Genomic DNA, 25,241 nt, shown 5'->3' with positions numbered 1-25,241 from the left:
TTCTGTATTCGCTATAACTATCAAAGGATTTATCATGCAATTCAGGTTATAGTGATTATTTGATAACGAGTACTCTTACTGCAATTTTAACCTCTTTCCTTAATCTAATTAATTCTATTCAGACTGAAGAGATTTACAAATATATAAGTAAGATTTAAAAAGAAAATATTCTGAAGATGGCCTTTGAAATGCAGGTTTCCTTCGAGTGATTGTCCATAAACATAGTGCACTTATTTGCTCCATGCTCTCAAGTTCAGAATCTTTTAGTCAGCAGTGGCCACTGTCCATCTGGTGCTTATGTCGGTGTAATTTATGTTGCTTGGGGGTGCGTGGCTTATTCACACCCCATAGCGACGTAAATTATGCCAGCGTATGCTGTAGTATAGACATAGGCTGAGGCTCCAGTTAAAAATTAGGTTGACATAGCTGTGCCTGTCAGGGTGTGAAAAACTCACAGTACTGATTGACAAAACTATGCTGATCAAACCCCCCAGTGTAGATGCAGCTGTGTTACTGGAAGAATGGAAAATCATTCTGATTACTGCAGTTATTGTTTTGTTGAAGATCAATATTTGCATTAGAAATAAATAAGAGAAATCACTAAAACCCATCCCAACAGTCACAGCAGAGGAAACACACATATTAAAAGTACCTCATGCTGTAGAATACTGACCTGTACGTTAGGTGCACAGCTTTTAAGTGTGCACATCCAAGCAGTTTTTTCCCATGTCCCCTGCTTTCTTTTGACTTCTTTTAGTTTGTTTTGGGAAATTGTGGTGCTTGATGTGAATCAAATAACTCAACAGTAATTTATAGTATGCGTAACAGATGTACAGGAGAGACCTTCCAAATATAAGTGTATTGAAGAAAGTAGTTAAATTAAATCCCCTTTTGAAATGCATTCTTGCTTCAGACAACAGGTATAGATTGTATGAAATTGGTTATTTGAAAAACATCTGAATAAACTCTGTTCCTTGCTGTTCTTACCTATCCTGTGTGACGTTATTTGTCAGTCCTATTAAATATAAGTGGTGTTATAACTTTGTTGGTCCCAGAATATTAGAGAGACATGGGGGGTGAGGCAATATCTTTTATTGGATTAACTTCTGTTGATGAGAGAGACAAGCTTTCGAGCATCTTCAGGTCTGGGAAATGTACTTTGTCTATACGTCAAACACTACAGCAGTGCAGCTGCACTTCTGCGGCTGCAACACTGTAACGCTTCAGAGTAGACGCTACCTATGCCAGTGGGAGCAATTCTCCCGTCAGCGTAAGTAATCCATCGCCCCGAGAGGCCAGGTATACATTAGAGACTGATATAACTACATTGCTCAGGGGTGTGAAAAATACATACCTCTGAGCAATGTAGTTACCCCGACCTAACCCCCCATATAGACAGCGCTATGTCGATGGGAGAGCTTCTCCCATCAACATAGCTACTGCTTCTTAGGGAGGTAGATTAACTACGCCAGTGGGAGAAGCTCTCCCATTGGTGAAGGAACGTCTTCACTAAAGCACTACAGCAGCGCAGCTGCAGCACTGTTCGTGAAGAAAAACCTTGCGAGATGTAGCTTTACAGATGTAAAATTCTAGTGTAGACCAGGCCTCTGAGTGTCACAGTTAAATACTAGGTGGAACTTGTTTAGCATAAATGGTTAACATATATTTCAAGGGACCATTCAAGGTGAAGTGGCCTGTTAATACCTCTTCAGTTTTGGGGAGAGGAGTTGGGGTGGGAGGAGAGTGTTGTAATAAGCCATAGATCCAGTGTCTCTATTCAGTCTGACTTCTATGTCCTCGTCCTCTAAGGAAAACTGCTATACAACTTCAAAACACGAGCCTAGGAGCTTAAATTAATAACTTTGCTAGACAGTAAAAATCATAGAATGAATAGAGATACTGGGTTTATGGCTTATTACAACAATCTATACCCCACTAACCCCCCTGTCCCAATTACTCCCCCCCCCCCCCCCCCATGTCTGAAGAAGTGTTACCAAGCCACTTGACCTGTATTGGTCCCTTGAAATATGTATTAACTACTTATGCTAAACAACCTGTTCCATCTTGTATTTAGCTGTGATGCTCTGAGTACATTTCCCAGACCTGGAGAGCACTGTGTAAATTTGAAAGCTTGTCTCTCTCTCCCTCTCCAACAGAAGCTGGTCCAATACATATTATCTCACACACCTTGTCTTTCTTACTAAATATAAGCCAGTTATTCCAAGTCCCATTTATGACTATCAATTTGACATTAGAAATGTTTGCAGCACTCCGACATAACTGAAATCAGGACTGCTCTGATCTGAGATCATTCGTGTATGTATGTACATCAGTGTGTACATCCAACTGAATTTTGAAGATGAAACTAGGATCTTATTGAAGCTCAGTGTTCAAGTGAAGCAGTTTTTTTGTGGTAGAGCAAGTGCTGACAGTATTTTCTTCCAGGACATAATGACAGGGACACTGGGTTTTTATCACCTGCTTCTGGTGCATTGAACAGGAATCATCCAGTAGGATCAAGAGGCATATTTTACACAATTAGCTGTCTCTGATTGAAGGGATGGGTACTGATGCACCTCTGTCTTTTTGTCTTCTTTTATGGTTCTAGAGCCATTGTAGTAGTAATGGATGATTCGTGGGTGAATTAGGAAGGAGAGGAAGAACATTTTGACTGCAATCTAGAGAAAATGAGCAATAGTAAAAAACAAAATCCTAAGAGGGATAGATGAGTCATAGGAATACAAAGAGAAAAGCTTTCTAAATGATACACCCACAGAGTCTGTCATAAGTAATATTTTTACTTTGCCTCCCTTATATAATTTCTCAAAACCTGTACCGATAACATCTGAATTTATTCCTAAGGCCCACTCCTAATTTGACAAGGGATGATTTGGATACTTCAAAAAGAAAAGATGATGCAGGTGGATATGTTCTACTGTGGACATAATCCAGTGTTGCTGGTGAATAGCATACGAGAAAATGACTCCGGTTTTGAGTAGAGACATGTACGTATTTATCTTGATGGCTGTACAGCTAATCAAGGACTGGTATGATCTGTTTCAAGCTTTTGGGTCTGTTTCCTTTTGAAAAGGTGAATTTGAGAATTACCGGTCAATTTATTTCATTCCCATGTCCCATTTTCTTTCTTTCGTCATCATCTTTCCCCATCTATATACTTATGTCATCTCCTCTGCTTTTACTATTACATTTGTAGGTTTTTCCTATTTTCTTTAACAGATCTCACTATTCACTTGACTGAGTTGCTCTTTGTCAAAATTAATCTTTTTAATGAGTCCCAGTGCCATGCTAATTAGCACTGCAAGAGCACGTTCAGCTGGGTCAAGGTAATGAGGTGAGAAGTGGCTTTTTAAAATACTTTTAAAAAACAAAACGATCACTGTCTTTTATTGTGTATTTGTAGAGGGCCTGGCACCATGAAGCTTCAATCCCAGCAGGTTGCAGCTATGATACAACAAATAGTAATAGTGCTCAGCAAAATTATGTTAAATCTCAGACAAATATTTCTATGCAACTTCAATAAATATTAGCAAAGTTGTTAAGCAAAAGAGGGTGCTTTTAAAAATTGTTTGTCTGAGATTCAAGGTCAGTGTGGTTTTGTTGGTATAAAGTACATTTTTCAGTTGTCAAGTAGCTGCCAGTTTGTTGAATGCCAGAGGGGAAACAAACACTTATTTTTGCTTATCATTTTGTTCTGTGGGACATGATAAACTGGTTGGATAGGTTTTTGTAAGTCTGAGGCAATAAAACGCTCTTTTTTTCTGCCTTGCTATTTCAAAGTTTTTCTTGCATTTGGCTTCTTCAGTAGCTTTTTCAATAAACTAGTGGGGATTTAATTCTATTCTTTGTTTCTGCAGTCCAAATGCATTACTTTGACTCTAAGTGCCACATGTACTATGTGCCATGGGTGGCTGGTGAACCTGCCGTTGGGGGAGGCTAGTCCCTAACCCCTCCCATTCTGCCCAAGGTCCCAACCCTTGCCCTCCCCTTCTGCCCCCACTCCCCCACAGGAGCCCAACCCAGAGCCCCCCCCCCCCTCCCAACCCCAGAGCTCCGGACGGTGTGCCCCCAGCCCCGGAGCTCTGGGTGAGCCCCTAACCCAAGCGCCGGGTGGGCGGCATGGCCCAGCACCAGCCGCCCCTGAGTTCTGGTGACCTGCCCCAGCCAGCCTGGGCTAAGGAAGAGTGGGTAGGATGAAGGAACAGCAGGAAGGAGCCTGGGGCAGGGCATGGGCGGGGCCACACCAGGCTGTTTGGGGAGGCACAGTCTCCCCCGGCCTATGATACGTGCTGCCCATGCTGTGTGCACTCTCTCATGCGTTTCACATTTGTTTTTCTTCCCCTCCCCCTCCCCCCCAGGAAATACAGGTTCTAAATAACATGCATGTGGGATTACAAAGACCGTTTACAGATATTTAAGTCCTAGTATAAGTACAAATATGAGGTTGGTGTACTAACAAATAACAGAATTTCGAATTATTTTTATGGCATACTTTTACTGTTTAACTAGTAGTGAAAGCATGCAGTAAGACTCATTGGGCTCTATTGTCACTTAGGAATAAATTGCCAGGAGAGATGAAACCCCTATACTTGTAGACCCAAATGAGAGAATATGGAGTAGTCTAAATTCCATTCATTAGTTTATTAGACTTCTGTTTAAAAGTATCAGGTGTGAGAATGCAAAACTGAACAATGGAACCAATACTGAACTCAGTTCTAAAGTATAGCACCAGTGAGCTACTGCTGTACACTTTGTATTCTGTGTTGTAATTGAAATCAATATATTTGAAAATGTAGACAAACATCCAAAATATTTAATAAATGTCAATTGATATTCTATTGTTTAACAGTGCGCTTAAAAGTGCTATTAATCACGATTAATTTTTTTGAGTTAATCGCGTGAGTTAACTGTGATTAATTGACAGCCCTACTTAAAATACCTAATCACAGTGGTGTGAAGTCTGTTAAGGTCAGTCCCTCAGACCCTTGCAAGCAGAATCCTCGAAGAAGCAGGGAAAATACATAAGGGAGACTTTGAAACCTACTGTGTTCCCCGGAGCTGCATAACATGCAGATGGGATGAAGAAGTAGCAGGGATATGGTGAGTGGATCCACAACAAATGGCACATATCAGCACAGTAGGGTGCAGAGTATCACAGCAGCTACATCATGCCTTAGCAAGCAAACTGTGCAGGTACTTCATGTCCTACCTTTAGTTCGAAAGTGGGATTTCTCCCTCCCTATACCTACCTAGTTCTTTTATGCAAAAGCTTTTTACTCAAATTTTGCCCAGGAACAAAGATTTTAATATTAATTACTGGTGCCCCATTATTGTTAGATATGTATTGTGGGATGAGTTACATTTCATTTTTTGTAGTGGAGCCATTCAGGGTATCCCTTGATATTTTTTAGTGGATTTGTGTATTTTATAAAGGTGTTTCCTTTAGAAAAATATTAGTGTAAATGTATAAATATAAAAAGTAAAGTATCCTTAAAGAATTAAGAATACTTTTGCTGTGTATCAGCATGAACTCACTGAAGTAGAAAAACAGTCCATTTCCACATGATTTTGAACATGAAATGATATGTTTTAGCCCTTTTCGACTTTCCTTAAGCTTTAGGAATGTTGAGCAATATGAAGATGGATTTCATTGTATTCTCATTGGGCAGCCCTGCCTGGAGTGCCTTCCTGTGGCAGGTCACAGAATGACTGGTGCACCTGCCTCAGTTGTCTCTCTCAGATATTCCAAGGACTCCACAACATTCTCTTGTAACTCAATAATACCCTCCTTGGGGCCAGTTTATTACAAAAACCTCATGCAAAATAGTCTATAAAAATCCTCCAAATAATCCATTTATAACCAAGCTATGTATAGTCCTTAAAATTGCACATCCTGTAGTCCATTTACAAAGAACAAACCACACTGTAGCATCTTCCACCACACCTAGGATTCTTATCAGTCCTATTCTCCCTCTGCCAGGACAGCAACCTCAACCCTTCCAGCTGGAGTGCAACCCCATTCTTCCCAACAGGAACCCCAATAGCCTCTCAACTTGGAAATCATCCTTGCCAGGGGAGCATCCCTCAGGCCTTCTCACTGTTCCTATGGGTCCAGTTCTCCAGCATGGAGATGTCAGTGGATAAGCCCTGTTTCTTCACTGCCTTCATCACTCTTCAGCCCATGGCTTTGGCTTTCCAGTTTAGACATCAGCAGGCAACTTCCTCTGCTGCTCTCTGGCCTTCAGTCCTCTGGCCCTGGCACTCTGGCTTGGGGACGTCAGCCAGTAAACCGCTCTTGCTTCTCCCCTGCCTTCAGCCTTCCCTCAGAAACCATCTACAGCTTCCTTCCAGGAACTTCTACAGTTCCCCTCTCTTTGGCAGCTCTTTCTTAAAGGGCCAGTGTCACCCTGTGACCAGTATAATCTCAAATACTCCTGAGCTTTTAAACATTTGTGCGGGACGGGAAATGTACCGACATATAAAGGAGTTGAGCTCCACTTGACCTTTTGAAGGTGGTGGAGCTTGTAGATATCTGACATATTATTTTCTTTCACTAGGAAATTTTCCTCCATAAAAGTAAAATTCCCTTTGTATGTTTCCTCTTTACAGGTTGTGATATGAAATTACAGTATGAATTTTTGCATTTCCCCACAGTTCAATTGCAACAAAGCTGGTGGTACTAATGTTATACCAATAGAATAAAAACCAGCAGGATCTTATTAAGAGGGATAAGGCAAAGATGCCACATTTATTGTAAATATACTGATAAAGCAAAAGATAAAAGTAAACAACGTTGTTTGACTACTTATTTCTTATACATACACACATACATATATATAGAGAGAGTGAGAGAGAGAGAGATTCATTCACACAATCATTCATTCAAGTTCTGTATAGGTGTTATAGTTACCAGCCTAGAAGTTGCTCATGCCAAGTTACTGGCCAGGTATCTTGGTCATGAGGATGGAGCCGAGTCTGTGTCAGGTGCACCTGATGCTCCTGGAGGCTGGCAGCAGAACCAGAGACTCAAAGTCATCAGTCTTTAGAGTCCATTCTTATAGGAATTAGTTCCTATGTTAGTCTATGGGAGCTGTTTCATCCTGCTGTTGCTGACTCAATCAGCAGATGGCACATTCCTGTCCAAAGTGGCACATTCCTGGTGGCTCCACACTGTCCAAAGTTTGTGTTTCTCATCCTTCCAGGTGATGGGGTGGGTCCCAGTTTACCCTCCGGGGGTTTCTGGTCATCCACTTGACACATTCTTCGGCCGATGGATACTCCTTTTCTAGGCTGGCACCTCCCTAACCATCCATGTATATCAAGCATTCATCAGCATACATTCCATCCCTTAACCATATTTTAATTTACTGTCTCCACCACTTTCAGAGTGTGTGCTAATTCATTTGAGACTCCCGGCCCTTTAATCACAGAGGGTGGGGGTCTGTCCTAGGAGCCATTGAATGAAGTGAAAGTCACTTAACAGCTTATAGTGTTTGTTTACATTGTATAACAAAGTCAGTTAACTTGTTTGTAAGTTTTACATAGTAGTCACAGGATAGATATAATCAATGGTTTCTACAGACAGTAGCTTACAAGTTTTAACAGAAGACCCAAGAGATTTTTGTACTTGGTGAAACTGTTGGATTTTAAAGTGTGAGGGCCAAATTATGAGGGGGTCACTGTCTCTTGGGGGAATCACTGTTAGTACCTTCTTTAATATCCCTACACTAATTCTTTGCTTCTTCCCCTTCACACCCCCTGTAACCTGTTTTATTCTGAGAAAATTAGATTAATAAATTGTCAAATAACATTGTTACATGTGAGGATAGGTTTTTCTGTTGTTGTTTTTTTGTTTGTTTGAAAACAAATTAATGGATTTTTGGATTAGGAATAGTTTTGTTTTAGAAACGTATGATGACATCTTAGTACTTAAGGAATACCAAATTATGATTTATGTAAATATTTCAATAATGTAATATTTAGCACTTCTGCAGTACTTTCCATATGAGGATAGAAAAGTGTTCAGCTTTTCTAGTGACAAGATCCATATATAATAGCTAGCTAGCATTTTACAAGCACTAGTGAGTTACTCTCAATTCCCTGGTGAGATAAATTGCACACCCCATTTCACAGATGGGTAAACTGAGGTGCATAGACATGCAGGGACTTGCTCAGACTGTCACAGAATGTCTGTGACAGAATTGGGTGTATGAGCCCAATCTCCCAGTTCCCAGTCTTATGCCTTAATCACAAGACATTCCACCTGTTTAAAACTGACAGGTACTAGATGTGAAAGCACAGGAATTACTTACGTGATTAATTCAAATGAAGTTAATTGGTCAGAATCTTTTATAATGTAAGCGCGCGCACACACACACGGAAGAAGGTCCAAGGGAATCAAATTGTGAAAAACTGAATCTTTCAAAGTAACCCTATGCTTGTCACAGAGAGGATAGCTGCTGTTGGAGCTTCCTTTACACAGTGTTAACTCTCACATGGGAGCACTGCAGACTCTGAAATTGAAAAGTTATTTATCATCCCATCATTTGTTTTTATATAAGTCTGAATAAAAGCTGCCAGTCGTGTAAAAGTAAGTTAATATGGAAGAAGAGCACAGGGGAGAGGACTTCCTGTAATTGTTTCCACAGCCTATGCTGTTCTAAATGCCTCTGCTAAATCTGTCAGTTAACACAAACTGTGGTGGTCAGTTGATGATGTGGGAGTGGAACCCCATAAACTCAATATGAGGAGGAGGGTAAGTTGAGGTCCTCATTTCCTTGATTCCTGTTAGCTTCATCTATACAGCCAGTCAAATTCTATACGTGTCCCTAACCTATCACCTCTATTAGATCCTCTTCCACCATGCTTCTTGGAGGTTCCTGGTTCCCTTTATCCCCAGTAGATCCTGAATTTCCCACTTACCCCCCTTTAGCTCTCCTCTCCCCAAATTAGCTCCTGTGTCAATGCCTTCCCTATTAGCTCCCATTTCCTGATGAGCCTACTTTCCTCATTGCTCCCATGTGTCCCATTAGCTCCTTGTCACCCCCTTTTCCTTCGGGAGTTTTTCGCACAGTATGAAGCACTATAATGATTTCAGTTTGATTTAAGGTTCTGAAAGGGAAAAAAATTGCCGTTGTTCTCTGATGAGCTATAATCCTCATTACAAGAATCAGTTCACATGATTAAGGTTGATACACGCTAGCAGCATGTATGAGAAGGCTGACTATGTAGATAAACAGAGTGCTTCATTCACCGGGGTTGCTTTTCACCAGTGCTAAATTGGCACTTTTTTTAAAAGTTGAAAATAGATTATATGCAAAATACATTTAAAATTCCATAAAATGCCACATGTAGTTGAACAGAACTTGGCAGCTATGCTTCATTGAGGTGAACAGCATGAATAGAGTTGCGGTGAATTGCATGCAACCTTTGCTTCTTCTGTTGTTTGCTTGGATACTGTTGCTTCTCGACAAAAAAGAAACTAGAGTGGACTACTATGCTTCTGGAGAGCCCCATTGACTTCCTGGGGGCTTGTCAGAGCCACGGGAGTCTGTCCAGGTGATTTTTATTTTCAGGATTGGATCTTATGTTTCTGTTGGATTGGACTCCGAATTTATTTTTCAGATGAAAGTTTAGCATTTGCAGAATATTGTTCAATGAGTAGCTGCTGCCATAAAATTGTTGAATTTGTAGTTTTTCATACTCCCAGTTTTCTCCATAAGAGAGAGAGAGCTACTGGGGATTCATTTGCTAACTCTTGTACAGTGTTTTGAGGATGTGAAATGTTATATCACTTCTAATAATTGATTTTTTTCTCCTGTTTTTGTTCTTAAGAAGAGGAGTTAGGTTTTTTGGAGAATGTTGCCAAAATTAAAAGTATCACACACTCCAGGCTATCAGAGTGGAGTTAACTCACCTTTATTTAACATAGGCTGCTTACAAAGGAGAATCAGTTTTAAGTATTTGAAGTCTGTGTACTCACTTAAATAGGATCCATTACAACTTCCATAGGAATTTTAGGCTCCCATGCTCTGTGATATCACCAGCTAGCATTACACAATGTATCTGTGAAGCTGGGGATGGAGAATATGCACTGATGCTCAAAAAAGTTAGTGATTTTTTTTAATGTCCTATAACATTATTACCCAGCCGTTTTTTCTGAACTTGAACTTCTCACTGAGAACTATGCACAGATCGAGTTTCAATGTTCTTCTGGTTTTGAGTTCTATGTGGGGAAAAGAGTATAGCAACAGTGTATTAAAATGGCATAAGTCTGTATTTTCTCACCTTTTCAGAACCCAAGAAAGGCTAAAGGGATTTTGCGCAACTTTAAATATATATATTTAGAGAGAGAGTCCAAAAGTGACAGTTTTAGAAAGTTAAGAGTGAGTGAAAATGCGGGGATATAATGGAAACTGGTTTTGGAATTTTAACAATAGCAGTGGTTACCATTTGACTATTATTCAAAGTAGTACTGTGGGGGAAGATTTCAGTTCATGAGCTTTCCAAGCATCATTCCAAATATAAGGAGTATCCTCTAAAGATGTGCTGGAAAGAGAAAAAGTCCCGTTTTACTTATTTATTATATAAGACAGCATGAGAGGGTTTTGGTTTAAAACTATTTTTTACTTCATATTCTTTTACATTGGAAATTCTGTTGTCTCTTCTGGAACGTTCTATGCTGGAATAAGAAATTGTGACATAGCAAGAAACTAAAAACTGAGCAATTGAGGGAGAAAAGGATTTTTAGTCAGCCTATTTAAAACTTTTTTTGTTAATGCCTACTTAACTCCACTGTGTAATGAGCACTTGGCTGAAAGGTTGTCTTGATAAAAGTTTCATTGTGCCACTCCTTCAATAAAGATAAATAATAAAGTAAGAGCTCACAGTAAACATCTGAGCCCTCCCCCTCTTCCTCCCCGCTCCCCGGTCACCCAGCTCCCCACCCTCCAAGAATTCCTCCAGCAAATCCAGGGAAGAATCAGAGTGGACATGCTTATAGTTTCTAAGGCTTTGTCTACACTAAAAAGTTAGACCAATGTAAGTTGCCTTGCAATGACATATTTGTGCATGAGTCTACACTTAAATTTGTTTCCAGCTGATGTAAGTGCCTTGTTACAGTGATGCAGTAAAACCACCTCCTTGAACAATATAGAGCCCTGGTTGACCTACTGAGGTTGACGCAGTGAGAGTAGATGCTCTGTGACCTGTGTTGACCCCAACAGTCCTCCAGTAGCTGACCCACAATGCCCCATTCTGTATGACAGTGACAGCTCTGGTCACAGGTGGCAACTCCACTGCTTGGGGGCCACAGAGACCAGAAGCCACGCACACCACCTTTAAAACCCGGTATGTTTTTGAAATTCCTTGTCCTCGGTTGCCCACCTTAGTGAGCACACCTAGGAGCTCTCCCTTGTCTGCAACTGCTCAGCCAACCATGCCAACTCCACACACTAGACGTGTTCCTACATGGAGTAGGCAGGAGGCATTGGGTCTCCTGGTTCTGTGAGGAAGAGAGGCTGTGCAAACACCACTATGGACCAGCCATAGAAATGAGGAAATCTATGACTCGATTACACAAGGGGTGCAGGCAAAGCGGTATGACTGGGATCAGCAGCAGGTGCCTTGTGAAATGAAGGAACTTTGCCAGGCATACCACAAGGCCAGGGAGCTAACAATAGATCTGGTGCTGAGCTGCAGACCTGCCACTTTTACAATGAGCTGTATGCCATACTTGACGGAGACCTCACCAGCACCCTGCATACCACTGTGGATATCTCTGAGGAGACAGAGACACTGGCTGTGAACTGTGAGGAAAAAGGAGGGGGTTCCAGCCATCCAACGAGGCAGGACCCATTTGAGACTCCCCACCTAGCCATTTCCACTATGCAAGTGTGGCTGAGCCTGATGGAGGGGAAGGAAACTCAGGTAAGTTTGTGCATGCATTTTTAAAGATTGTGCCCAGCCCACCGCCAAGTTAACAAAACAGAGTTATCAACTTTTCATTGTTTTACTCATACAAGAAGAGATAGATGTAGAACAAACAGAGATAGAGTTGGCATCTGCTTTTCATTCTCCTGTTGGGTTGTGGGGGCATGCGGAACACTTGGTTTATGTACTTAGAGATGTCCATTTTGTTCTTCTGAAACATCTTGGTGAAGCTTTCATGGAGATACTCTGCAATCCTCTCCCAAAAGTTTCTGTGTATGGCTGCCTTATTTCTTCCTCCGCGGTAGGACCCTTTTTACACCACTCTAGTTCAACTGGAACCGTTGCAGTAAACAGTATATGAGCAGTATATGAGCCTGGGTGGCTTAAGTGTATATAAGCCTGGGTGGCTTAGTGATGCCAGTAGCAGCTGTGTTCTCTGTGTCTTTGTGACCCTCAGGAGTAAGGTATCAGCTAAAACCACCATCACCTGTAGAAAATAGTGCCAGTATTCAATGCCATTGCCCTATACTCATACCCATGGAATAAGGGCTGAAATGTTATAGCTTCATGCAACAGAACAGCCTTCCCTCCATTGCCCCTGGCAGGCCATACTCACTATGGCATGGTACGCCAAAGCTGTAGTGTCAATAAGCATTTCTTATTAAAAGTGTTTATGGGAATAAGGGAAGGAAGTTTTGAAACTTATTTTCCCCTTTCCATGATGACTGTAAATCCAATTGCACATCTGTCTGTTTTTATCAGCAGCGTCTGGCATGGCAGCCTTGAGAGGTGCCCACCTTCTACACCCACAGAATGCCTGACCTGATGAGGAGGAGTTGGAAGAGGACTAAGGAGGATGTGTTCTCTGGGATCCTGCAAGCCAGTGATACACTGGACCATGAGCAGAGGGCTTGGATGGCCAGTATGACCAACAGCATGGAGAAGTAAAGTGAGGACAGGAGAAAGGAGAGGGAGATGCATCAGGACATAATGGGTCTTCTCAGGCAGCAAACCCAAATGCTGCAGACCCTGGTTGACCTATAGGTCCAAAAATCCCAGACTCCCCACCTTTGCAGTCTTTGGAAAACTCCATGGTTGCTGTTCCCTATACACCCCAACATACAATGTGGTATTACAGGCCACATCCTTATCCCTATCACTCCATGGCAAGGGACAGCAGGGAAAATCACATATTCTCATACACTGACCTGTGAGGACCACAGCTGATGCATGGGTAGCCACAATGGACTACATTTGTGCACACAAATGGACCAAAATATTTACTCCCTTTCCAATTTTAAAGTTCCACTCTGTTAATTTATGTTAAAAATGTGTATTACATTGCCTGTATTTTTTGCACATTGTTTTCTACATTGTTTTCCCCACTCTGTAAAGTTCTATTTTTGGAGAATCAAATTATTGTTATTAGTTCACAATAAATATTGCAGAATGCATAGCAGTACTCAAAGCAAACAGTACTTGTAAATGTACAGCAAGCATCACCTAATTCTTAGGTTCGGGAAAATATTCAGTCACATTTATAAATGTACAGCAAGCAGTACACTGTTCCAATCAGCACCCAAATCTCCAGGCCCAGAGAACAGTCCAGCACAGAACGCTACTTTGGTTGATTGGCAGTTTTTCCCTTTTGCCTCACAGCTATTATTCAGGACACAACAAGCAGCTATAACTATGGGGATATTTTTTTCACCAAGATCCAGTCTAGTGAGTAAACACCACAGTCTCCCTTCTCCCTTCAGTCTACCAAAAGCCCATTCAACAGTCATTCTGCACCTGTTGTTCCGGTAGTTGAATTTTTCCTTGGTATTGTCAAGGTGGCCACTGCATCGCTTCATGAGCCCCGGGAGCAAGTGCTGGGTCACCAGAATCACTATTGGCATTTCAATATCACCCATGATAATTAGTGATCGGGAAAGAATGTTCCTGCTTGCAGATTGCTGAACAGTCCTGCGTTCTTAAAGTGAGCATCAGGCACTTTCCTGACCAGCTGATACTGATATCAGTGAAACGTCCCCAGTGATCCACCAACGTTTGCATAGCCATAGAAAAGTAGCCCTTACTGTTGATGTACTCTGTAGCAAGGTGTACTGGTGTCAAAATAGGGATATGCATGCCGTCCATTGCCCAGCCCCACTTTGGGAACCCCATTGCTGCAAATCCATCCACTGTCCAGCATGTTGCTGAGAATGACAATCCTGCATAGCAGGAGATGATTAATGGCCCTACAAGTTTGCATGACAATGGCAGCCACTGTGGATTTTCCAACTCCAAAATGATCTCGGCACTCATTTCTCCACTGTTACTGCAGCTCTCATTCTGGTGCCCCTGTGCTAGGGAGCTGGGACGCGCTCAGCACACAGATCCAGTAATGTGGCCTTTTTCATCTGAAAGTTCTCCAGCCACTGCTTGTTGTCTTAAACCTGCATTACGATGTAATCTCACCAGTCAGTGCTAGGTACTTTGGCCCAGAAGTGATGCTGCACGGACTGTAGCTGCTCCATACATGCCAACAACAACCTTGAATTATTTTTCCCTGTGTACCTTAGAAAACAGTCCTTGAAGAAATCATCATGTCCCCCATTGTTATAGTACTTGTACATCTGCAAATATAGGAAAATTGTGCATCCTGTATTTGCAAAGTTCATGAGAATAGTGCAGAGCTCTGCAGGCTGCATGCTTCTATCAGAAATAGCAGACACCAAAAAGTGCTGTTGGGGTTTGTGGGATTTTTTTTTAAAAAGGCACAACAATTATGGGATATGAATGGCATTATAAGATGGAGAATATTGCATGCTGAGAAGCTGACTCCTAGCTCCCAGAGATCCCATGGCAAGTAATTTCTATCCCTCAACACACTGAAAATTTCCCAAAAGGCGTTGTGCCAGATGATGGCACACTGGGATACCGACTCTGGTGTACTGCACTTTGCATTGACACAAGCACTCCTGGTGAGTATGGGCAGCACTGACACAAGTGTGCATGCACCTGAGCAATTTACAAACTTTGGCGGCTTACGCTGATGTAATTTGTGTTGACCAAAGTTTGTAATGCAGACATGGTCCAAGTCAAATAAGAAGCAGGAAAACAAATTCTGCTTTTTATACATCATAAAGCAGCAAAAAAAGAAAAAAGTAGAGGGGAATTTTAAACTTTAAACGACTTTTAAAAAATCCTTTGAATGTCTCCTTTATAAAAGTCAAAGCATAATTGACAATATGGTAAATCTTTATAGCTACAAAATCTGTGGGGTATGTAAGAAGCGATATGTTAGACTAGGGATTCTCAACCTCTTTCAAAGTATGGACCATGACTTCAATATGGAGTGTTGCGTGGACTTCTTTTCAATTGCGAAACATTCCTGTAGCAACTACAGAAATTGTTCATGTGGAAAAGTAATGCTAGGAAAGTATTTTATATATATATTAGCTTTTTTAAAAGTAGCAGCTGAAATCAGGAGGCAGACCATCACCATGTCACCTATCACTTTCACAGGCCACCAGCAAGTGTTCCACAGACAATCACTAGTCCAGGGACCACGAATTGAGAACCTTTGTCTTAGAGCTTTGTATTAAGGAACTCTTCGCCATTATTTTTATTTATTTGGTATCAAGAAGGTTTTATGATGGAGATCTTCAGATTTGTCTTTTGTGATAAAATATTTGAAGCCTCATAGCATCTTAAGCATTAAATAATTGTTCTGACTACTTCATTTGCATATAATTGCATGATGTTTTTATATTTTTCCCTTTTTTTCTTACCAGATTCATCAACGTGCTGTAATTAAGAGGCCAGTTGCCTGGACACAATGGACCACTTAGGGACAGCAGACACTGAGGATGATTCAGGATCATTAACAAATCTTGCTCCTAGTCCTCATAGTGAAGCAGTTGCTCATGAATTTCAGGAACTCTCATTGCAGCCTAGTCAGTATTTACCTCCCCTCACTGAACGAAAGAATGGTGAGTACAAAACAGGTTAGAGGCAGGGCCTCCCTGCTCTGTCATAAAGAAATGTGTATTTTTATAAGTAATAATGTTTTTAATTACTTACTTTCCTCAAGTGAAATATTTGTTAATCCTCTCCATTTATGTGTCCAACAACCATATTAAAGTATGAATGTTATTTTTATTTGTTGTGAAATGTGTCTTGAACAACTTCATTTACCACTGCAAATGGCCTAACTTTAAACACCCAACCTTGAAAATGTTGGCCAATGCAAATAAAAGGTGGCTCTTTGTTTACATGAATGAAAGATATAATCCTCAGCAAATACAAAGAGAAAGTATGAGTTAATCAAATGTATGTTTCCTTCTCCTGGGACATAGTTACATTACCAAACAACTGAAGATAGTTATTTCAAATAGTTATTTTTTGTTGAAAAATTAGAGGTATTTAAACTTGAGGTTTTAAAGTAAAAGGATTATTTCACGGACTAGTTTAAGGATGAACGTTGTAGGGAAAATGAGGTTTACATTTTAGGAATGTTTCCAGTATCTTTCCTCATTGTTTATGTTGGCACGGCAGCTTAGTAGAAATGTGTTTCCACTGCTACAGTAAGCATAGGAAGAATTAGGTTTGAATCAAGATGTACGTTAGTGTTCACCATGAAATGGAGTCATAATTATTTTAAAGCATGTTGGACCTCACAAATATGTTGCTCATCACCTTTTTCTACTTGGCAAATTTGTCTTAAATACTTGTTTTTCAACACCTATTGGGAATATTCAGTTTTCAAATTGGAATATTAAATTGTATTAAGTTATGTAAGTTGTATAACATTGGAGGAAGGATACAGGTTTAATCAAGGAAAAGTTAGGTAGTGAGAAACTTCCACCACTTCCTTTTTCCATAGCAAACTTAGCTTAGCTTATGTTCAGCTGGGAAGAAATCTTCCCCTGCCCTGTTGTAAATCTGTGCATCACTCTCTCGTCCACAAGTGTGCCGATTTTAAACATATATCAGCTATTTAACATACTATTGATCCATAACTAAAACAGTTCATGAACAGTTTAATGTAACTGAAGTTCAGTTCTCTTGTTTCAGGGGTCTAAAACTTTGGCTCTAGATCACTTTTGGATGGATGAGCCTTTTAAAAAAAAAATCCCTTAAACTTCAGAAAGAAACACATAATTTTGAGATGTTAATCCTCACTACGTACTATCTGGGACTTGGTTTGTACTGAAGTCCTTTTATAAATTTATCTGCAGCGAGACTGGTAGTTCATAACTACGGCTACTTTTTAGTCACAGGTATTTTTAGTAAAAGTCATGGACAGGTCACGAGCATTAAACAAAAATTCACGGCCCATGACCTGTCCGTGACTTTTACTGTATACCCCTGACTAAAACTTGGGGAGGGGCAGCCCTGGGGACACCGTGGGTGCTGGGGGGGGGTGACCCGGGAAGCGCTGCGGGTGCTCGGGGTGGGGCACAGGTTCTTGGGGAGGTGTGGCCCAGGGGGACACCGTGGGTGCTCGGGGGGGGAGGAAGGTGCGGCCTGGGAGGGCACAGCAGGTACTGGGAGGGGGGTTGGCAGGGCTGGGGCAAGTTTCCTACCTGGCTCCTGGGAAGTGGCGACCTCTAGCTCTTAGCTCCATGTGCTGCCAATGGGAGCTGTGGGGGCGGTGCCTGTGGGCAGAGGCAGCACGTGGAGCTAGGAGCGGAGGGAGGGGAGTTCCTGTTGCCCTTCCGGGGAACTCCCCCAGGTAAGCACTGCCCCGCACTCCAATCCCCAGTCCCGTGGTCCCCCCCCCGACACAAACTCCTGCTGCTGGGGAGCGGTGGAGCCCTAGACTACCCTAGCAGGAGCCAGGGCGACTGGCCCAGGACTGTCTGAGCTGCTCAGGCAGCTCCTGGGCCAGCCGCACCGGGCTGCTATAGAAGTCCTGGAAGTCATGGAAAGTCATGGAATCCGTGACCTCCATGACAAACACAGAGCTTTATTCATAACTATACATCTTAAGCACCTATGCAATACAGCTTGAGAGTTACCATCACTTTCTTGGTACCAGCTATAATGAAATCTGTTTAACAAGCCTTGAAAAATTCCTATAAAAACAAATTATCCCAACAGAAAAAAGTAGCCGTATGAAATGGCTTACCTTAATAATAATGAGATTCTTGTATCTGTATGTGCTTGCCTCCCACCCCTCAAAACATTCATTTATTGTCTCCACATATCTCTGAACAGTCTGATCTGTATTACCTTGTGGCTGTCTACTTAGCTCTTTTTCTGATCCACAGGATATTATTGAGGCCAAGAGTTCAACAAGATTCAAAGAGGGATTAGACATTTTTATTGGTAACAAGAATCCACATTTATAATAGTAATTACTAAAAAGATTTGGAAGGAATATAAAACCTCCATGCTTCAGGGTTAAAGCTAATCTCTAACTATTAAAAGTTAAGAGTAGACTTTCACTGGGGCAGATTATCACACATCTGCTTAGTGCAGGATTTCTTGTACTGTCTTCTGAAGCATCTGCTGCTGGCCACTGTCAGAAGCAGGATATTATACTAGATCAGGGGTGGGCAAACTTTTTGGACCCAAGGGCCACATTGGGGTTTCAAAACTGTATGGAGGGCTGGGTAGGGAAAGCTGTGCCTCCCCAAAAAGCCTGGCCCCCGCCCCCTATCCACCCTCTCCCATGTTCTGCCCCCGGACTGCCCCCATCAGAACCCCCGACCCATCCAACCCCCCCTGCTTCTTGTCCCCGACCGCTCCCTCCCAGGACACCCCGCCCCTAACCGCCCTCCCCCCAGGACACCACCCCCATCCAACCTCCCCCGCTCCCTGTCCCCCGACTGCCCCGACCCCTATCCACACCCCTTACCCTTCACAGGTCCCCTAGAACCCCACCCCCTATCCAACTCCCCTGCTCCTTGTCCCCTGACTGCCCTGCCCCCTATCCACACCCCCGCCCCCTGACAGGCCCCCCAGGACTCCCATGGCTATCCAACCCCTCATGTTCCCCATCCCCTGACCATCACCACCCCAAGAACCTCCGCCCCATCTAACTGCCTCCTGCTCCCTGTCCCCTGACTGCCCCCCAGGACCCCCTGATCCATGCCCCCTTACCATGCTGGAGCCAGGCACGCTGCTGCGCCGCTTGGCAGAAGCGACGGGCCAGAGCACTGGCAGCGCAGCAAGATGAGGCTGCAGGGGAGGGGGGAAAGCAGGGGAGGGGCCAGGGCCTTGCCTTCCCGGCCAAGAGCTCAGGGGCTGAGCAGGACAGTCCTGTGGGCTGAATGTGGCCCGCGGGCTGTAGTTTGCCCACCTCTGTACTAGATATACCATATGTGTGACTGAGTGTAGTATTTTCTAGGTTCCTATGAGTCTGCTCTCCTGTGAGTTAGGCAGACAGCACTGCGCTGTCACAGGTATTTTTTTTTTTTTTTGCATTTGGAAGGTTGTTTTTATAATCATGAGTGCTAGAACCGTGAAAACTCTTTTTTAAAAAGAAAGTGTAATTTTTTAAAAAGTTGACAGTATTCACTCAAGAAAGATTCCTCTTCAACACGAATGAGTGTTTTTTTCCAGCCTGTCTTCAAGTTACATTTTATGCATGTTTTTCTTTGTGCCTCTGAAAGAACTTCCTGATTTTGTTCCTTGTGCGGACTGCAGTGGATTACTGTGCATGTTGAGCCTTGATATACAGTAACTCCTCACTTAAAGTCGTCCTGGTTAACATTGTTTCATTATTAGGTTGCTGATATATTAGAGAACATACTTGTTTAAAGTCGTGCAATGTTCCATTGTAAGGTTGTTTGGCTTGCCCTGCTCTACCCGCCTAAGGCTCCTGCCGGGAAGCGGGGTCAGGATGCGGGGGCTTGCCCCATTGCTTCAGCCCCTGTGTCCCGACCCTGCTTTCCAGCAAGAGTGCTGGGCGAGCAGAGCCGGGCAAACCCCCACGCCCCAACTCTGGCAGGAGAGCTGGGCGGAGCGGGGCAAGCCCCTGCAACCCGACCCTGCCTCAACTAAGCTTCACAATCATCATTGGTGAGTACAATATTAAATTGTTTGTTTAAAATTATGCACTATAAGTTTTAAATATTTATATAATGTCTTTTGTATGGTGAAAAAAATTCCCTGGAACCTAATCCCTCCCACCCCCATTTACATTATGGGGAAATTGGATTCGCTTAACATCGTTTCGCTTAAAGTAGCATTTTTCAGGAACATAACTACAATGTTAAGCGAGGAGTTACTAGTACTGAGCTTTTAATTTTATGAAAGGTAGCCATCAATATATGTATCCACAAAAACAAAATTAAGCTCCTAAATGTGCCTGTAGACCGTGTTTACTATTGTTTCACTGTATACATCTATCCTGTTTGCTGTATTTTCTTTCTTCAGTTACTTTTTGTGAAAAAGCAGCTCACTTGTAATCCAACCAATAAAACCTAGTTACCTTGTGCTTTAGAAACTGAATTGTGTAAGTTAACTTTTTAGTTCTTCATTTTTAGTTCTTCCTTTTCAATGGGCCATTGCTTTGGTGAGTGTGCTTCTAATGACTTAACAGAACTCCTGCGGCAGCTGTTTCAAGCCTGTTTTGGTGTTGTGTCACAGAGGTGATGGTAGGGTGACCAGATCACCCAAGTCAAATATCAGGACGTGTGGGGGGGGACGGCGGGGGGGAGTGGCGTGACGCGGGGGGGGCGTGGCCAAAAACAAACAAACAAACAAAAAAACCCACCCTTCCTCCACAAGCACTGGAGGGAGGCCCGGGAGACGCAGGGTGAGTGCGAGGCCGGCCTGGCCCCGAGCAGGCAGGACTCAGTCGGGTGGTAGGGAGAGTAGGGGGGCTGCCCGCGGGCCAGGCGGTGGCTGTTCTTCCCTCCCTGGGCAGTGGGACTCGGGAGCAGCCACTGCTGCAGCTCCCACTGCTGCAGGGGGCGGAGGAGGAAGCGGACGATGGCCAAGCTCGGCGGCTGCGGCTCTGGCGCCCGGGCCCGAACCTCCCAAGCCCGGGCCTGCTGCAGGGACCCAGCAGCGCGCACACTGCGCCCAGCCCCTGGCCTGTCACATCTGGGCTGCTGCACATCGGTCGGGACGCGGGACAAACAAGGAAATATCGGGACAGTCCCAATAAAATCGCGCCGTCTGGTCACCCTAGGTGATGGGCACTTTCTCTTAGCACTTGCATTGCTCAAAGGAATGTTTTTGTAGAGTGAGAGCTAATATACAGTCAGCTTTCATCTTGACTTCAAAGATAGTTTCTTGCTTGTTTGTTTTCCTAGAGAGAGGTACAGTAAGGTGCCTTGATGGTGAAGTTGGGTGTGGGGAGGAGAATAGGGAATAAAATGGTACAGAAAAAGGCAACAAAAGGAAAGGTAATTATGAAAAACAGTGATTCTTCTTCAAATAGTGTCCTTATTGGTGCTTCACTGTGTGTCTGCATCCCTGCACTACCGATGGGAGAAATTTGGTAGCAGTGTCCGTTCAGCCTGCTCATGTGTTAGCCCATGTTCTGCCGTGAGGCTAACCAGCATGGGTGGGCGAACCCTCATCAGTTCCTTCTCAACTGCCCCTGACAGAGACGGAGCTTCAACTGTCCATTCACGGATTGTAAACTTTTTTAGAAATGCTAATCTTTAGCTTCCTTCTGAAGCTCTTTTCCTTCTTTTCTTCATTTACGTTTTTATTTGGCCATTGCCTAAAGAAAAAGAAAAGAGTTTATTCTTTCATCAACACCTGGTTGTGGGGGGACCCCTCTGGACAGGGTGTACATGGCTCCCCAGGCTCCAAGAAGTGTCTCTGTTGCAAGGAATCTATCCCAGTGACTGACGGACACTCTGTGTGCTCCCACTGTCTGGAAGAGAAACACATCCCACAGAAGTGTGGTTTGTGTCAGCTACTGACAGGTGAAAGTGGGCCTGTATGGAGAACTGGTAAGAAAAGGAGACTGGCTGAGGGAGGGAGAAGCCTGCCCCCTGCATAAGAAAGGTTTAAACTCAGCTGTTCCCTGCACTCCCGGGGTTAGGAGCCGTTTCTGGCATGCTTGTTAATTTCACTCACAGTTGCTGGAGGGAAGGGGAGGGGAACGGTGTGTGTGACCAGGGCAGGGGCAGTTCTTTTCTGTCCCCGGGATGAGGGGATCTCCTATACACAGAAAATACAATCAAAATCAGGAACCATTTCCAAGTTCAAATCTATCCCATTCCTTCCCCAGCAGAGGATCATGGTTGTGGTGTCCAAACTGCTTGCAGATCCTCTTTGAAATGTTACTGTTTAAAAAAACAACAACACAAAAAACATGGAGAACATGGTGGGAAGATGTGTCATGATGATCAGGGTTTATTTTGGGCAAAGCAATTTTGCTAAAGCAACTAAAGATTCACAGGGAAAGCAAATAGCCCCCATAGACAAAACCACAAAGGGATTGGAGGGGAAAACTGGATATTCAGGGAAATTATTGTGCCTCCTTTGAAAGAAATAGTAGTTTTCATTCCACCCTCTTTATATATTGATTTAAACACCTGAAATGTCCTTAGGACATAGGGCGCAATCTCAGATCTCTTTTTGTTTTGTCCTGCCTACAGAGGCTGAAATTGACAAAATTTTCTCTAAATATCTTGTATATTTCATGAAGGCTATTCCAGTTGTCCTTCATTCACCCCTGCCTTCCCCTACTACTAGCCACCCAATTGGTGTGCCCCTTGCACTCTTTTATGTGCCTGGAAGGGAGATTAAAAAATCCTTGATATCTGACTTGCTAGGAAATAGAGAGGATCTAGGGAAAGTGGGGCACTGGTGGGCATGGTGCAACGCAGTCCCTTGCCCCCCTGGCTCCCTCCCTGGCTGGCTGGCTATGTTTTTTGCCTTGGTTACTTACTCCTTGGCAGACCCAGCCCAGCAGCATCTGCTGGCTCTCTGCAGGCAGCCGCAGCCCACAGGGGCCGGTTGCTGGGGTCGCTGCGGGTCGGCGGCAGGTTGTAGCTATTGTTTGTGACACATTCATACACATACACATACATACTATATGTATTACTATCCCGTGGGGAGGGCGCCGATGCCCTTTTGAGGGTGGGGGGACAGGGGAGACAGTATTTCTGCTGCTCAGACCTCAGGAACTTCTGTAAGAGGCAAGGTCTGGCTGAGCACTGCCAGCGCATCTGTGGGCACCCAGCTTTTGGGTTGCTGCTTAATGGTGTCCCCAGGAAAACTTCCAGCCTCAGCAGCTGCTGTTCTCTCTTCCAGGCTGTGGGAGGGAGCCACCTGGGAGACAGGGGAGGAGACGGAGGTCTGGGGGGCATGCGGCAGCAACAACACAAGCAATAGGGGGTGGCAGGTGGGGGCTGCAGCTCCAACGGGAACCATTACCCACACAAAGCCGCCCCAGCCCCCGGCTCAGTCCTGGCACGCGGAAGGTGTGAGTGGGCCAGCCCAGCGGGGGCAAGAAAGGGGCATCCATGGGAAGGACTGGATGGAGCAAAGCATCCTTATAGCAACTCCCACATTGGGCCATACAGCTGCTCTCCCTGTTGTCGTGCCATGCCTCGAGGTGAATGTGCTGCACGTCGGCCCTTGCTAAGCCACAATTTCACATATGGCATGGGATTCCACTGAGTATAAGGAGGTCCCACACATGAAATGAATAGCAAGTCCGCCACATGACGAGTGGTAAGTCCAGTCCGTTTCACTGTAATGATGATGTTCATCGCACTGAATCCCCTTTCGCAGTCAGCATTGCTTGCAGCAAGGGTGTCCACAGCAAGGCCGAGTTTTTTAAGTTTACCAGGAATGTTTTTTCCTCCAAAAGCCTTGAATTCAACAAATCCCTCGGTTGATCAGCCAATGCTCTTATTTCCTTTTCTCCGAAATGGGGATTCTCTGGATTCTCTTGCCATTTTTCGGGATTCAAAACTAACAAATTGTTAATTAAGTTCTTATAATTGGAAGACCTTTCTTCACGTGTGCTTTGATCGGCTTTGTTTGAGGCAGCTGTAAATAGCAAGCCCACGCGATTACCATGTGGGGGTACCGTATGGCACTCAAAAGCTAACTTTGGAACATCCACATGAATGTCTTCCTGGGAAAACAAAATCTTCTTGTCTTGCTTCACAGATCTAAATCTACTTTGATCCAGGTATATTCTAAATGTATATGTACAGTATGGATGGATCTCTCAAAAAAGATAGCTCTTCAGTGTAGGAATTGGACCAACAAACAGCACCCTGGGGAAGGATGGACTCCATTAAGCAGCACACATTAAGCAGAAGTTCCTGAGGTGTTAGCCCAGAAACACTTGTCTCCCCCCCACACCCCTTAAAAGGGCACTGGCACCTTCCCCACAGGACAGTAATACATACAGTATGTCTGTGTATGGATGTGTGTGTCACAAACAATGCAGCTGCAGCCTGCCGCCGACTGCCCTGACCCCAGCAACCGGCCCCTACTATTGTATTATAGTAGTATTGGAGATCCCCTCATCCAGGGGGCAGAAAAGAACTGCCCCTGCCATGGTCACACACACCTTCCCCCTGCCCCCCAACAACTGGGAGTGAAATTAACAAGGATGCCAGAAACGGCTCCTAACCCCAGGGGCTGAACTGCCCAGGGAACAGCTGAGTTTAACTATTCTTATACAGGCAGCAGCAGCAGGCATCTCTCAGCCAGTCTCCCTGCTCACTGCAAGCTAGAGCCTAGAGGTGATCTCCTGCTGAGTGGGGAGTGGGGGAGGAACGCAGAGCCTTACTGTCTGCAGCCTGGCTGGAGGAGGAGGGGGGAGACAAGAAACCAAGGTGACAGTGAGTTTTCCCCTTCCACCTGCTTTTATTAGCTGGATTTAAGCTGTGCAGCCAAATGCTTGTATTTGTTGTGTATTAGAGATCCCCTCATCCTGGGGGCAGAAAAGAACTGCCCCTGCCATGGTCACACACACCCTTCTCCCCGCAACAACTGTGAGTGAAATTAACAAGGAGGCCAGAAACAGCTCCTAACCCCGGGGGCTGCTCAAGGAGCAGCTGAGTTTAAACTGTTCTTATGCAGGAGGCAGGCTTCTCCCTCCCTCAGCCAGTCTCCCTGCTCCCTGCTGCAAGCTAGAGGGGAGTCCCTGCAGCTGCTGCTGAGTGCCAGGCAGGAGGAAAGCACGGCCTAGCATCGGCAGCCTGGCTGGAGGAGGAGGGAAGACATGGAGAAAAATGTGACAGTGAGTTTTCATTTTTTCAGGCTTATTCCAATATTAAAGTTTTATTACAGAAAGTATTTTTAGTAGTAGCAGCTTTATTTTCTATATCTATGTCATGCAATGGGAGGGATCCATGAAGGAC

General features: G+C 43.9%; 1 protein-coding gene across 3 annotated transcripts in view; it reads left to right on the top strand.

Annotated features, from left to right (window-relative positions):
- Positions 1–25,241, top strand: part of MRTFB (myocardin related transcription factor B) — a 172,049-nt gene that overhangs the window by 43,236 nt on the left and 103,572 nt on the right. For 2 of the 3 annotated variants that reach the window (XM_054041868.1, XM_054041865.1), the window contains exon 2: positions 15,732–15,929. In XM_054041868.1, the coding sequence (XP_053897843.1) occupies positions 15,776–15,929 (154 nt within the window). In that variant the 5' untranslated portion in view covers positions 15,732–15,775. Of the gene's footprint in view, positions 1–12,711; positions 12,899–15,731; positions 15,930–25,241 lie in introns of all 3 variants that reach the window. The other variant, XM_054041867.1, reaches the window with a different exon arrangement.

This window comes from Malaclemys terrapin, chromosome 10 (assembly GCF_027887155.1).
Source record: "Malaclemys terrapin pileata isolate rMalTer1 chromosome 10, rMalTer1.hap1, whole genome shotgun sequence".
Taxonomy (NCBI): Eukaryota; Metazoa; Chordata; order Testudines; family Emydidae; genus Malaclemys; species Malaclemys terrapin.
The sequence above is the reverse complement of the archived record's forward strand: the minus strand, read 5'-3'. Positions and strand labels throughout refer to the sequence as shown.